The sequence below is a fragment of the Temnothorax nylanderi genome, unplaced genomic scaffold (genome assembly GCF_030848795.1).
Source record: "Temnothorax nylanderi isolate EJ_2023f unplaced genomic scaffold, tnyl_v1.0 TNYL_tig0553_pilon, whole genome shotgun sequence".
NCBI lineage: Eukaryota > Metazoa > Arthropoda > Insecta > Hymenoptera > Formicidae > Temnothorax > Temnothorax nylanderi.
In genome coordinates, this window is record NW_027249615.1 from 11,803 (window position 1) to 25,567 (window position 13,765).

Consider the following 13,765-nt stretch of genomic DNA (forward strand, 5'->3'; position numbering starts at 1 on the left):
GCTAATAAGCATCATTATTAAAACACTGTAAAGAATTTATTGCTTCCCTCATACCGTGACGGGCGTGATGCTTGTTAGCATCACAAGTTAAATTGATTATCGATTTAAACATGTGAAATTACTGCTCCAACAAAAGCTGTGTTTTAAGACTGACAAATGTTCGGCGCGCAGTTATTATGTTGGAAAATTTATACAATAATTCACACAAAAATGTTATTAGGCTACCAAGATCCAGTCAGACCGTAAATGGCTTTCTCCAATGATTTGATAAATAAATAAATTTACTCTAAATGACAAATGCTTTTTATATTAAAATAAATTACAGGCACGATCCATCAGATCATGAAGAAAACACAAGCGTTGAAGAACAACAAAATAATATTAGAGACAATACAGACATTGAACAAGATCAGATAGCTGATCTCTTCCCATCAAGTTCGTCTTCTCAATCAATTCCGAAACGCCAATCAAGTTCGTCTTTTCAATCAATTCCGAAACGCCGACGGAAGCAGCGCAACATACAAACATTACAAACCAACATTGTTTGCAATGCAGAGCGAAAGGAACTCATACACCAAGCATTGGCTAAAATGATTGCAATCAACCAAATGCCGATCTCTTTTTGCTCCAGCGAGGGGTTCCGGCAATTTATGACCGCAGTGGACCAGGCTATTCTCCATGTAAAGATGAAGCCCTAAAAAAAAGGTTGAATCTATTAAAGGATAATGTTGAAGAGAAAATTAAAGTCGCGCTGAAAGATGCTGTTGCTGTTTCATGCACTACTGATTGCTGGTCTTCTTTAACACAGCATTCTTATGTCACTCTAATCGCTCACATGTTGGATGAGAATTGGACTCCTAAATGCTTCACTCTTGGAGTATACGAAATGGAGGAGCGTCACACAGCAGCAAATTTGGCCAGTCGAATGGAGGAATTATTCGTTAAATGGAACATTAATGAGAAAGTCATGGCAGTAGTCACCGATAATGCCACAAATATTATAAACGCTACTCACTTACTCCAGCAAATTTAAGAAAAGTTTGGTCTCACTTGTGCTGCTCATAGTCTCCAGCTAGCGGTTAACAAAGCGCTCGTTGGAGGTGATATTGAAAAACTGCTTGTGAATCCAGCAAAATTGTTTCACACTTTAAACACTCAAATGTGGCAAAATACGCGCTTCAAGATAAACAAGAGCAGCTCGGTCTACCTACGATGAGTCTTTTACAGAGTTGCAAGACAAGATGGAACTCGTCATACTTTATGCTCGAGCGACTTCTTCAGAACCGAATCCCTGTCATGAATGTATTGACAGATCGTCGTAGTACCACAGCTTCGGTAGCCGAAAGCTTAGAAATAAGCGAGAGAGAATGGACACTCATAGAGGCGCTTTTGACATTGTTAAAACCTCTGCAATTGGCAACTACGGTTTTATGTGGCGACAACAGTTCTCCTGTATCCATGGTTCGTCCTGTCCTACAAAAGACACTTCAGAACCACATGCAAATTCGCGATGAGGATGATGTAATGATAAAGAACGCCAAGGAAATAATCGCAAATGAAATCACACAACGTTTCGACTTAACATGGACCTCCAACAACATTACAGCGAGACAGATTGCTTCAATGATGGATCCAAGATTTAAAGACTTGGATCATGAACCTTTTGAGGCGAGATTAGAGATTAGAGGTCACGTGAAATACATGCTACAGGAAGTATCTCCTGTCGAAGACACGTGCTCCAAAGTTACCACAAAAAATAGTGCTTTGGAGTTCCTTTATCAGCAAGAAATCAATAATAATGACATTGATACGCAATGGCAACGTTATCTGTCTGAACCGCAACTAAGATTTGATTTGGATCCATTTGAGTGGTGGAATATTCGGAAGGATAAACTTCCTGCTATTTCATATCTTGCCAGAAGATATTTGAGTATACCGGCATCTTCTGCAAGCTCAGAGCGATGTTTCTCAACGGCTGGTAATATAATTACTTCAAAAAGAAGTTCTTTGCTGCTAGAAAATGTAAATATGTTAGTTTTTTTATACCCAAATAGAAGTCTACTTTCATAGATACAATTTTCTACATTTTCGAAATTTATGATAAGTTAAGAAAAACAAATATTAATAAACATTATTTTTCCGTAATATATATGTCGCTTATTATAATAAATGTATTTATTCACACACACTTATACATTGACAATAGATGTTGCGTGTAACCTATGTATTTAGACAATGAAGTGTTTTTGTTTCGCCAGTAAATAAATAACAATAACAATTGCTATGTATTTAGCTTTATTGTGTTTTAACCCGTGTACATACTACATACACATATTTCATCTTCATTTATGTGAACATACACGTGTATACGTATCACATACACGGGTACACGTATACACGTATCACATACACGTGTACACGTATCACATACACGTGTACACGTATCACATACACGGATACACGTATACACGTATCACATACACGTGTACACGTATCACATACACAGATACACGTGTACGCGTGTACACGTACACGGATACACGTGAATAAAAGTTTCTTAAATTGATGTACACGGTTTAAAACACGGAAAATTTAAATACACGGATTACACGTGTAGTCTGATACACGTGTATTCGAGAGCTGTATCTCAAATAGCCACCAGGGATATCCATTAAATATCCACGTGTCATCCACATATCCATATCTCTCAAATAGCCACCAGGGATATCCATTAGATATCCACGTGTTATCCACATATCCATTTCTGTTGAATTATCGCGGAGATATTTTATTATAAATGAATTATTAATTAGAACAATACAAATTAAATCTGGCCGAGAGTCAACGCGGTTATTTGTGCGTAAAAAATCAAAATTTATTTATTAATTCTTCTTACATCTTCGTCCGGACGAATTTTGATTTATCACGCACAAATAACGCGCGTTATTTGGCCAGATTTACTTTTTATTGTTAATTATCGAGAGTCCTATCTAATTACTTGATATTAATTAGAAATTTGCTAAATATATAGTTATTTCAATTTTAATTACTATTCGATATTTTACATATATTGTATTACGTACGTACATAATACGTATAAGTTCCAGTCTACAATAGGTGTTTTAAGCCCTAAGCCTAAGAAATTGACCAATCACAGTCAATTATTCTCCTCAAATTAAACTGTGATTGAACAATTTCTTAGGGCTTAGGGCTTAAAACACCTATTGTAGACTTGGACTAATACGTACCCAGCACGTATGTCTAAAAGACGTCGTAAAGACATCTTTTAGACATCTTTTAGACACACGTGTCTAAAAGACATTTTTACGACATCTTTTAGACATTTTTTAGACATGCGTGCTATCTGGGTATATAGCTGTAACCTACATCTTCGAATTCTTTTTTAATAAATAATAAATAATAGATAATATTTGTCAAATATTTCAAAAATGTAATCCCCTATATTAAAGCCTTTAAATTTTATTTTTGCTCGCGCCTCGCGCGTTTTCACCTTCCGCTGACCCGCCATTATTGACTCTCTTTCATTTTATTTTTTTTCTGTTCCTCCTTTTTTCTATTTTGTTTAAAAATTCTACCGGGTTTAGTTATACATTTACTGCCTTTCTGTTCTAATATCAATTCATTTATTCTTTTTTTTTGCTCGCGCTTCGCGCGCTTTCACCATCTAAAAAATTATCCATTAATGAAAAATTAAACTTATCCTCCAAAAATTAAAAAAATTTTGGCACTGGTTTCAAGAAAATCGGTCCATTAATACTTATTATTTCTCGAAAAATTTGAAAAATTTTGAAACCGGTTTCCAAAAAATCGGCAACGAAAAATTATCCATAAAAATTATCCATAAAAAAAATTTAGCTTAATATCTCAAAATTTGCGGAAATTGGAGCAATTACGTACATTTTTTTAAACAGAAATCGGAAACCCCTTTATTATTAGCCATTTTTCTAATTCTATTACATTCTTTAGTTCTTTTTCTACCCCTATTTTATATATAATTCTTTAAGATTCGGTCAATTATTTCCCGAAAAATTGGAAAAATTTCTGAACCGGTTTCCAAAAAGATCGGTAACGAAAAATTATACATATCATGGCAATCCCCGGAAAATTCTACCCCTACTTCATATACAATGCTCTGAAATTCGGTCCATTAACGAATGTCATGTACAATTCTTTGAAATTCGGTTCATTAACGAATAAGTAGTTTGCGGACAGACATACAAACAAACAGGCAGACAAACAGTCGGGTTTTATATTATAGTATAATATAATATCCACACGTTATCCACATACCCATATCTCTCAAATAGCCACCAGGGATATCCATTAAATATCCACGTGCCATCCACATATCCATATCCACCAAGTATCTACCACATGTCTACCACAGATATTTACTAGTTCGTAACGACGCCGCTAAGCGGCGCATAATGGTAAGACCAATTCGTAAGTAAATTTCTGTTGGAAGCGAATATAAGCAGGTCCCTGGCGAAGCAAAATCGCGACATCCGCGGGTCTTCGGACCCGGCTCCTCTTTTAATCTAGAGAAATAATATTTTTGAGATGTTGATTCAACGTTTATGTGCTTTATGGGGTTCTATTTGTATATAATGGACATATATAAAAATAAAAAACATTAAATAAATATCCACGCAAATATCTAATCAATATCCACGAGACGTGCAGTAGTTTATATAAAATTATTTATATAAATATCCATTTATTTAATGGATATTTATTAGATCTCGTGTGGCGGACATCTGGATATTTAATGGATATCTATTAAATATCTCGTGGATATCATGGATATACATTGGGGATATTTAATAGATATCTATTAAATATTAATGTCTATGTGGGAAAGTACATGGGCTTTCCACGCGTGGAAAGTTGTAAACCCATGTGGCACCTCGTTTCGCGTGGAAAATATGTATGCGTGGAGGCAGTAAATGTACACATGCTGTAATTTAATCTTCAAATTAAAAATTACCACACGCACACACACACACACACACACACACACACACAACACACACACATGCGCGCGCGCGTGTGTGTGTGTGTGCGCGTGTGGTAATTTTTAATTTGAAGATTAAATTACAGCATGTGTCCAATGTCTAAACACTTTATAAAGTGCTACATTACCGCATGTGGCTGCAACATATAGATCCTACACGTCAAGTGAATGGAACATCCTGTCTTGCGTAGGGGTCTTGCTAATCTTTTCTGTATCGATTATTTTTAGTATATTGTAGACTCATCTATTTAGTAAGACAAATTTTATTCAAATTCGCGCACTTTTGTATGCGCCTGCGGCCATGGAGCATGCGAGGCATATTCGTGGTCGCTACCAGTTGCTACATCCCATCGTATGACAGGTTTTATAACGGGATAATCGTCAACTTTAACTGTTAATATCTTGCTTCGCGGGGCAAAACAACACTTTTTTCTGCCAGATTCGGTCGTTTTGTGCAAAAACGTGTTGATTAAGCCTAAGTTCAACGAAATCAGTGAGAAGTGTGTTCTCCTTCACAATATTACTCCTTTATAGTTTCTCTTCAACTTGCGAGTTCGATTGCCATTTTTAAGTTTCATATTCATGTTCAGAGGGCAAAAATACATAGGAATTGGGTATTTTTACCCATTATTTCATATAGATGGGTTTTCCGAAGACTAACCCGCGTTTTTCTGTTTTTTTGTTGTTGCGATTTTCGATGTTTTTTGTCTCGAGCGCCATTTTTAAGTTTCATATTCATGTTCAGAGAACAAAAATACGTAAGAATTGGGTATTTTTATTCATTATTTCATATAGGTGGGTTTTCCGAAGGTTTACCAATATCTTTTTTGAAAAGAGACAGCATATATAAAAGAAAGTCTTTTATTGTGAGATAGGGGGTTTATTCATGGTGGGATTAACAGATGGAGCCTATATAGGGCCTTTTAGCTTAAAATATCTCATATTAGGATCCTGTCTCATAATATAGGAGACTTTCCTATATATATATATGGGGCATTCTTTCTCAACGAGAGAGGCCCGCCCCCAAAGTTGGTTTTGACGTAAAGAGTTCTAATATGGCTTAAAATTTAGGTAATTATATCTACTTTTAAATGCAAAGTGGCAAAATAAAAAATTCAAGATGGCCGATCCAATATGGCGGACAATGTACATAAAATTGCTTAAATTCGCTTGAAACTCGTTACTCGGGGGTTTTTGGTGTCGCTGAACACGAATCTGACATTAGATTTTCAAAATTCAAAATGGCCCAATCCATGATCCAATCCATGATCCAATATGGTGGACGATTTTTTAAAATTATATCGAATTCACATGAAAATTTTTACACGGGGGTTTTAAGGTGATTGAATAGAAATGTGACATAAGATATTCAAAATTGAAACAAAGGCGGATCCAACACAATGTTCCCAAAGCATAATAAATAGCAAGACAAGTTTTCAGTCCAATAAGCAAAGGCAAAGCAATATGAAAGTTCAGGCAGTGAAGGCAAGACTAGTTAAGGTTCCAACTAGTAAAAGTAAGACACGTTGCTGGAACAAAATATATATATATATATATATATATATATATATATATATGTACAGGGGCGTAACCTCACTCTTCTCACAAGGGGGGCTGATTCTTAAGAGAGGGGGGCTGGCATCAACGGCCAAGCAAGCAAAAAAAAATGCGCTAGCGTTTTTGGTATAACCAAATTAAAGCATACAATTTTTTTCGTATTATATATTATTATTGCACATATTATTATTATTTGTACCGTAATTTAAAATATGCATATATATATATGTGTATATATATATATAATTTTAACATAAAAAGCTCAGCTAGTCAACAATGTATGTGCAACTTATATACGTGTGCAGCTGTATTCACGGGATATCTCTTGTCAAAGACAACCTTCTCGTTGTACTCGTTTTTGTCGGGTTTATTTTAATGTGCATACTTGCAAACTCATCCACAACAGCGTCTAAATCAACGTGCTTTCTATCGATACTTAAAAACATTAGATGACCCAACCTCTCTTCGGACATTGTGGAACGGGTGTACGTTTTAACCATTTTCAGGACTGAGAAGGATCTTTCACAAGAGGCATTGGTTATGGGAATAGTTGCTGCTAGTGTAAATAGTCTGCAAAGGCAAATAAATCCATCTTCAAGTTTCTTCAGTTCTTTTAAGACATCGGTGAGGGTATTCATTTGAGACTTTTCTTTCAAATAACCTTCTGCAACAACAATTTCTGCTGTGAGAGTTGAGCAATCAATACCAAATTTCTCCCCCAAAACAAACAGTCTTTCTGCATTCAAAAACTGGGAGATTTGGGGTTGCAAGCAGCAATCGCAGCAAATAGTTCACTGTTTACTAAAAGCCTAGATGACAACTCTGTGATAAATCTGTCATAAACAACGTTAAAAACATTAATGCGAAAGTATTTCTGAAAGTCGGAAGCATCGTCGCCATCGTCGTTCTGATCGGACAAAGCACGTCTACCTATAGTACTGCATACGTAAGAGTCTTTTAGTAGCACACTGTCAGTTCTCTTTCTTTTTTGTTGTCGTGGTGCGTCTTCTTCAATATTGTGCTCCGTAGCGATTGTCAATGCTCTCTGATATACAGCTGTGAAATACGAATCATGAGTGCGACGCTCATCCAATTTCTTGATCAAGGATTCGGTTAAGTTGATTGCCTCGCATAAATCAATTCTTTTGCTCTGCAACAGTTTAGACAGGACAGATGTCATTAAAAAGAGTTCGTCAAAAATTACCAGGCACAGGATAGAAGAAAATTTCTGCCATAATTTCAGCAACCCGGAAGCAACAGCTCTTTCTTCAATAGTATTATTTTGCCGTGAAGAATGCTGCAAAACGTGTAGAACACACCCTAACCGTTGTAGAAGTATAGATATTGCCGTGTGGTTGTATTCCCACTTGTGAACACAAACTCTTGGAAGCTCTAAAACCTTCATGTCAGGGTTTTCCTTTTGAATATCCACATACAGATCATGTCTAATCTTAGACGATCGAATGTGTTTGACAGTACTTGAAACTAAGTCTAAGAAATCAGAAGCAATTGGCACATCTTTAATTGTGTGAGACAGCACCAGTTGTAACCGGTGGGCGTAGCAGTGGACATATGGACAGGAATTTCCACATTCTTCTCTCATAAAGTTCTGTACACCCCCATATTCTCCGCTCATAACATTTGTGGTGTCGTAGCACTGTGCTACACATTTGGTTTTATCCAAGCCATGTCGTTGAAGCATTGACAGAATGCCAGTAGTGATGGATCTAGCATCATATTTGTGTATATCGATAATATCAAGATAGCGTTCTTGAATCACACCTGCAGTGTCGACAAACCTCAAACAAAGAGTCATTTGTTCTTTTAATCTTATATCTGTCGTTCCATCTGATATAATAGAGAAGTTGCCAGATCTTTTAACTTCCTTGACTAAAGTCTCTCTTGCTACCTTTGCTGCTGCTTCCAGTAATGCGTTTTGGTATGGAGGAGAAGTATACTGTGCTGAGTTTGATGTTTTTTCTCTCAGTCTTGCAAATTCTGACGACAATGTTGCAATCAAATCAAGTAATTCCAAAAAGTTACCTCGGTTCGGCGAGTCATCACTTTCATCATGGCCTCGCAGTCCTACATTTTGCCTTGCACAGAACAGTGCTATTTTTGCAAGATATTTTACGTATTCTCGATGTTCAGCAGTTATCGTCACTTTATGGGAAACAACTTGTTCTACAACAGACCCTCTTTTTTCAGCAATCATAAAACTAACCCAGTTTTCAATTGACTTCTGATGGTTGAAGCTGTCTTGATGAGCATCACATTTTTCAATCATTTTTTTCCAGTTCCTAAATCCATTTTTCGTTAGCGATATGTTCTCCGTTTTCGTGTTGCCAGATGGAAAATGTCTGCATGGGTAACAGTAGGCTGCATCATTTTCCTTAGAATATTCGATCCAGTCGTATTTACTGTAGCATGACTGTTGAAATGATCTCGATGAAGACTTGGGATATTCTGTTAATCGAGGCTGAGAAAGAGGATCGCCAGGGCATCTAATATAAAACAGGACAAATAGGTGATGGCTAGTTTAATATAGGAAATAGGGAAATACATTTTCAATGGGCAATACACATGACTGACATTGATGTACTGAAAATTTAAAATTACTGACTTTATACGATTTATGATTTACGAAGTCAGTAATCCTTTAGATTTACTAACTTACATTTTCGCATTAAAACTGACAATCCTAACAAAAAGTGAGTTTGCGCGAAATCTCAACAGCTTACTGTAGGTACGTACATTAACATTAGTGCTATAAGGACGAAGAAATTAATTATTATATTTCAGTATTTTAAACCTACTTATTAGCGATAATTAATATATTTAGTACCTACCAGGTACTACGTGCACATTGTATACAACATAAAATCATTAATTCATTAAATTCGATAGTAACTTACTTAGAGATATCGGATGGTATTTCTTTTAACGCTTGCTTTGGTGACTGAGATATTTCAGTACTGCTCTGTCTCTGTACTGTATTGCTCTTTTTATTATTCTTATTAAAGAAACTCCTTATGTCCTGCATAATGCATAATTGATAATTGCATATTATGAATATTATGATAGGCTGCCTATAACCTTATTTCGCTCACGTCACCTTAATACCGGCATATATACTGGTCGTTAATGATTTGTTTTCTAAGATAAGAAAAGGCGCCATCAGCCGGCAGCGATCGACTAGCGCGGACTTATCGACATTTGATACTGGATCGCGAAAAGGTACGAGCGATTTTTGTCGCGCGACAGAGTACTCTCTCTCTCTCTCTCTCTCTCTCTCTCTCTCTCTCTCTCTCTCTCTCTCTCTCTCTCGCGCGCGCGCGCGCGCGCGCGCGGCGAGAGACAGACGCCGCGTGAGATAGAGAGAGAGTACTCTGTCGCGCGTAAAAGTCGCTCGTGGCCCAGGGGGGGGGGGCTCGATGTAGCCCAAGGGGGGGCTGAGCCCCCTCTAGCCCCCCCTAGTTTACGCCCCTGTATATGTATATTCTGCTGGGCACTGGTCGTAAGTTCCGGCGAGTCGTTGGTGATGGTGGTTGGTTGTGGCGCTTAGTGCGCACAGAGTCGACTCGCGTTTGTTCGGTTCACGACGCAAACAGAAAACTGCCCTTGATGTATAAGTAAAACTGGTCGGTGCGATGACAACGGATTTGAAATAAAACTGCTTTGTGCTGGATCGGAAGTGACTCCAAATGCGCAAAGTCGCGATTTTTATATAAAATTAAGACTTCTGAGTAGTCACCGCGGCCATATTGAATTTTTTGCTATCGAGACGAGAAATGACTCTATTTTGTCGTGCGTGGCATTCTCAAATAAAAAGACATTTCAATAAAAAATCACTATAGATCGTTTCAAAACACTTCTAAAATTGACCGGGGACTATTCTTTTCCCTCGACAATAAACAAACAACCATAAAACGAATCCTAAACATACGGGAAAACAAGTTGACGACTATCGAAAGAAATGGAAAATGTTCCTCCGCATATGTATTCCTTGCAAATCTTACTCCTCGGTCAATTTTACGAGTTTCACGAATACGTTAAACGTTATAGCACAAGTATAGAGCGAATAATAAGGAAATTCCACGCACGACAAAATAGGTTGTCAACATGTCACAGAGGACAGAATTCTCCATTGGAGAGAGTTCTTATTTCTACCGCGACGGTACGTCGGCGTCGCCACCGTCAACGAGGAGTTCTCGGCTCAGGGACCAGGAGCCTTAAGGAGGCGGTAAAGTAAATTAATCTTTGACAAGATTCGATTGGTGGAGTTCTCTTCCGATTATGACGTAGGTTTCGATTTTCCGCCTATCCCTTGGCGAGTTACCAAAATATCGTCATTGCGTATGAAGCAATTTCTAGTTAGCGGTTATTCATTGGCGAGTTCTCTATCACCCTGTCTTTTGACAGTCCCTTCCAGAGTCTTAGCTTCATCAATTGCTGCGAGGCGAGGGTCTTAGGTCATATCCGCGTTTTACGGAAAGGCGCGAGATCAACACGTCCTTTTGGCCTCGTACTTGAAAGTTTACCCAGACCCTTATGGTGTTTTTAATTTATAGCGACCCATGCCCGGAAATTTTGAGATAATTGAAATTTCGTGTTTTATTTCGTGGAATTAGAAGGAATGCGACAAACAAGTCTATATTTTGCCTATTTTATTAGGCTCGAGTCTTCTGGAAGGTTTCGTCATTTACTCTTTAATGAGCGATGACAGTTGGATTGCATCCGCTCGCCAATCGATAACCGCTATTTATGGTTTCCGTCTATTTCGTATAATGAAATGAGTGATTCCACGAAAGAAAGAAATCGTGGAGTCAACAAAACGTAACAATGCAGTATCAATAAAAACAGCTCAGGAAGTATTGAAAAATGAACGACTTGAATATGATTTAGAGTATATATTCAAACTCACTTTAAATATTTACCAGAAATCATGAAAAAGTTAGAGACGAGAGATATGCCTTTAATTGAGTACATGGATCTGATAACTAATACTATAAAAAATATGAAAAAGTACCAGATAAAAATGGAAAAGAAGTTATTTCCAAATTTGATTTAGTTTTAAAAAAAATCCTGAATTCACCATTATTTCAAAAATAAATAAAATTTTGAAAGGCAACAATGTTGAAGGACGCGCTCTTGAAATTCTAACACACTACTGGAGTAAATTCAAATACGCTCCTATTACATTTTGCGACGTTCATTTCCTTCATACAAGACGATTTTCTCAGACAAACGTCACAAATTTACAGTCTCCAGTCTGGAGAAAATATTAGTCATTTATTGTGATTTAAATCATAATTCTTAAATAGCATTTTATTTGAAGAATTATAATATATTTTGTATGTTTTGTAATATTTTTCACACATAAAGGATAGGGCTGTTATTTTTGACAACTTCGAAGCTTCGAAGCTTCGAAACTTCGAATATCGAATCCTTCGAAGCAAATTACCAGCCCTAATTCGGGTATCCGTATCGACGCGGGTAATAACAGCGTATGCTATAGATATCTGTATATTACACGGAGACGCGTATATGCAGAGTAATAAAACATTTCACACGCTTCAAAAATGTATAAAATGTATGAAAGAATGCTTTTATTAATCGTCCGTTCTTTCGGTACCTTTTTAGTGCATACGTGAGTCTGTCACGTTCAACACTGTTTTCTCTACCTTAAAGTATTTTAAAAATAAACGCGTGGTCGCCACGTTAGAAGTGAAACTTTTGAAGGCAAGGCTTTGCCATAACTTTTCTGAAATTAATACAAAAACAATACAACGAAATTAGTCACTCCACGCAGCCGCCCGCAACTCGAAAATGTGTTACACGCAGTTCTCATTATATCCGTCTCGCCAGTGCCGTATGCCTGATCGAATTTTCGTAACGCGTTTTCGAGTCGCAAAGTCGAACTTACTTACCGATCCAAAAGAAGTTTCACTTTGTACGTCTGTTGGTCGAATTTTCGTGATGTTTTTTCGTGTCGCACAATCGAATTTACTACCGTGCCAAAGAAGTTTCATTTCGTACGCCTATTGGTCAAATTTTCGTTACACTTTCGAGTTTTGTGTCGCAAAATCGAACTTACTACCGTGCCAAAAGAAGGAGCCGTCTCGCCAATGCCGTACGCCTATTGGCCGAATTTTCGTTACACTGTCGAGTTTCGTGTCGCTAAATCGAACTTACTACCGTGCCAAAAGAAGGAGCCGTCTCGCCAATGCCGTACGCCTATTGGCCGAATTTTCGTTACACTTTCGAGTTTCGTGTCGCAAAATCGAACTTACTACCGTGCCAAAAGAAGGCGCCGTCTCGCCAATGCCAATGCCGTACGCCTATTGGCCAAATTTTTGTTACACTTTTTTGTTTCCCAAAATTCGTGACGCTCTTTTGTGTCGCAAAATCGAATTCACTACCGTGCCTAAAGAAGTTTCACTTCAAAAACTACAAATATATTTCAAATACATAAGTACTGAAAATTCATTTACTAAAATTTTTTATTATCACGTTGTAACTTTCCATTTATTACAGAAAATCCATATATAAAGCATTCAATGTAATTTTTGGGCAACAATTATATTCAATTGCAGTTATACTTATTAATAAAGCTATAGAATTAGAATATAACCAGCCCTAATAATAATAATAATAATCCAGTGGCACAGCTCGGGGAAAGCCTTGGCCTGCATTACTATATTAATGCGTTTATGACAGGTTTGTTTCATTAGATGGGTTGTCAGCCCTACGCTAACTAGAAGTCGTACCACGCTTATCGAGCGGGTTGGTGACTTTTTCCTGAGGTACTTCATAGGTCGATGGCTATGAGTGGACCAACTGCTTAACGTCTTTTTCCGAAAGACGGAGCCCAGTTTTCCCATCTAGAGCTTACCTCTATCCATCAGATGGGAGGTGCGGCATTTTTACTGAGAAATTCTCAGTGGTCCAGCGGGATTCGAACCTGGTTCTCCGGATTACGAATCTGGCGCTCTACCCACTAGACCAGCCGTCACCACAAAACCAGCCCTAAACACTCAGCAATTATATATACCTTGGAGATGTCCATAATCTTCGCTTCGAAGTATTTAGACAATACGCGCGCTATCATCGCTATTGCGTCATTCTAACCTTATTTTACATCTAATGAGCGATGAAGATAGAATAGTGCAA

At 37.4% G+C, this 13,765-nt stretch overlaps 1 protein-coding gene and 1 pseudogene across 1 annotated transcript; both read left to right on the forward strand.

Moving 5' to 3' along the window:
• The first annotated feature begins 210 nt into the window (after positions 1-210).
• LOC139783878 (E3 SUMO-protein ligase ZBED1-like) lies at positions 211-7,234 on the forward strand. The gene is made up of 6 exons (XM_071723031.1): positions 211-242; positions 326-435; positions 556-680; positions 722-1,023; positions 1,131-1,871; positions 7,099-7,234. Exons 1-6 carry the CDS (start codon positions 211-213, stop codon positions 7,232-7,234), a joined length of 1,446 nt encoding a protein of 481 aa, XP_071579132.1.
• A 2,899-nt stretch (positions 7,235-10,133) lies between these two features.
• On the forward strand, positions 10,134-11,912 carry LOC139783879 (uncharacterized; annotated as a pseudogene).
• The last annotated feature ends 1,853 nt before the right edge of the window (positions 11,913-13,765 follow it).

Coding starts and splice junctions, on each gene's coding strand:
- LOC139783878 (XM_071723031.1), top strand. CDS start 211: ATGTTATTAGGCTACCAAGATCCAGTCAGACC. Junction 243..325: donor TACCAAGATCCAGTCAGACC/GTAAATGGCTTT, acceptor AATAAATTACAG/GCACGATCCATCAGATCATG. Junction 436..555: donor AGCTGATCTCTTCCCATCAA/GTTCGTCTTCTC, acceptor TTTGCAATGCAG/AGCGAAAGGAACTCATACAC.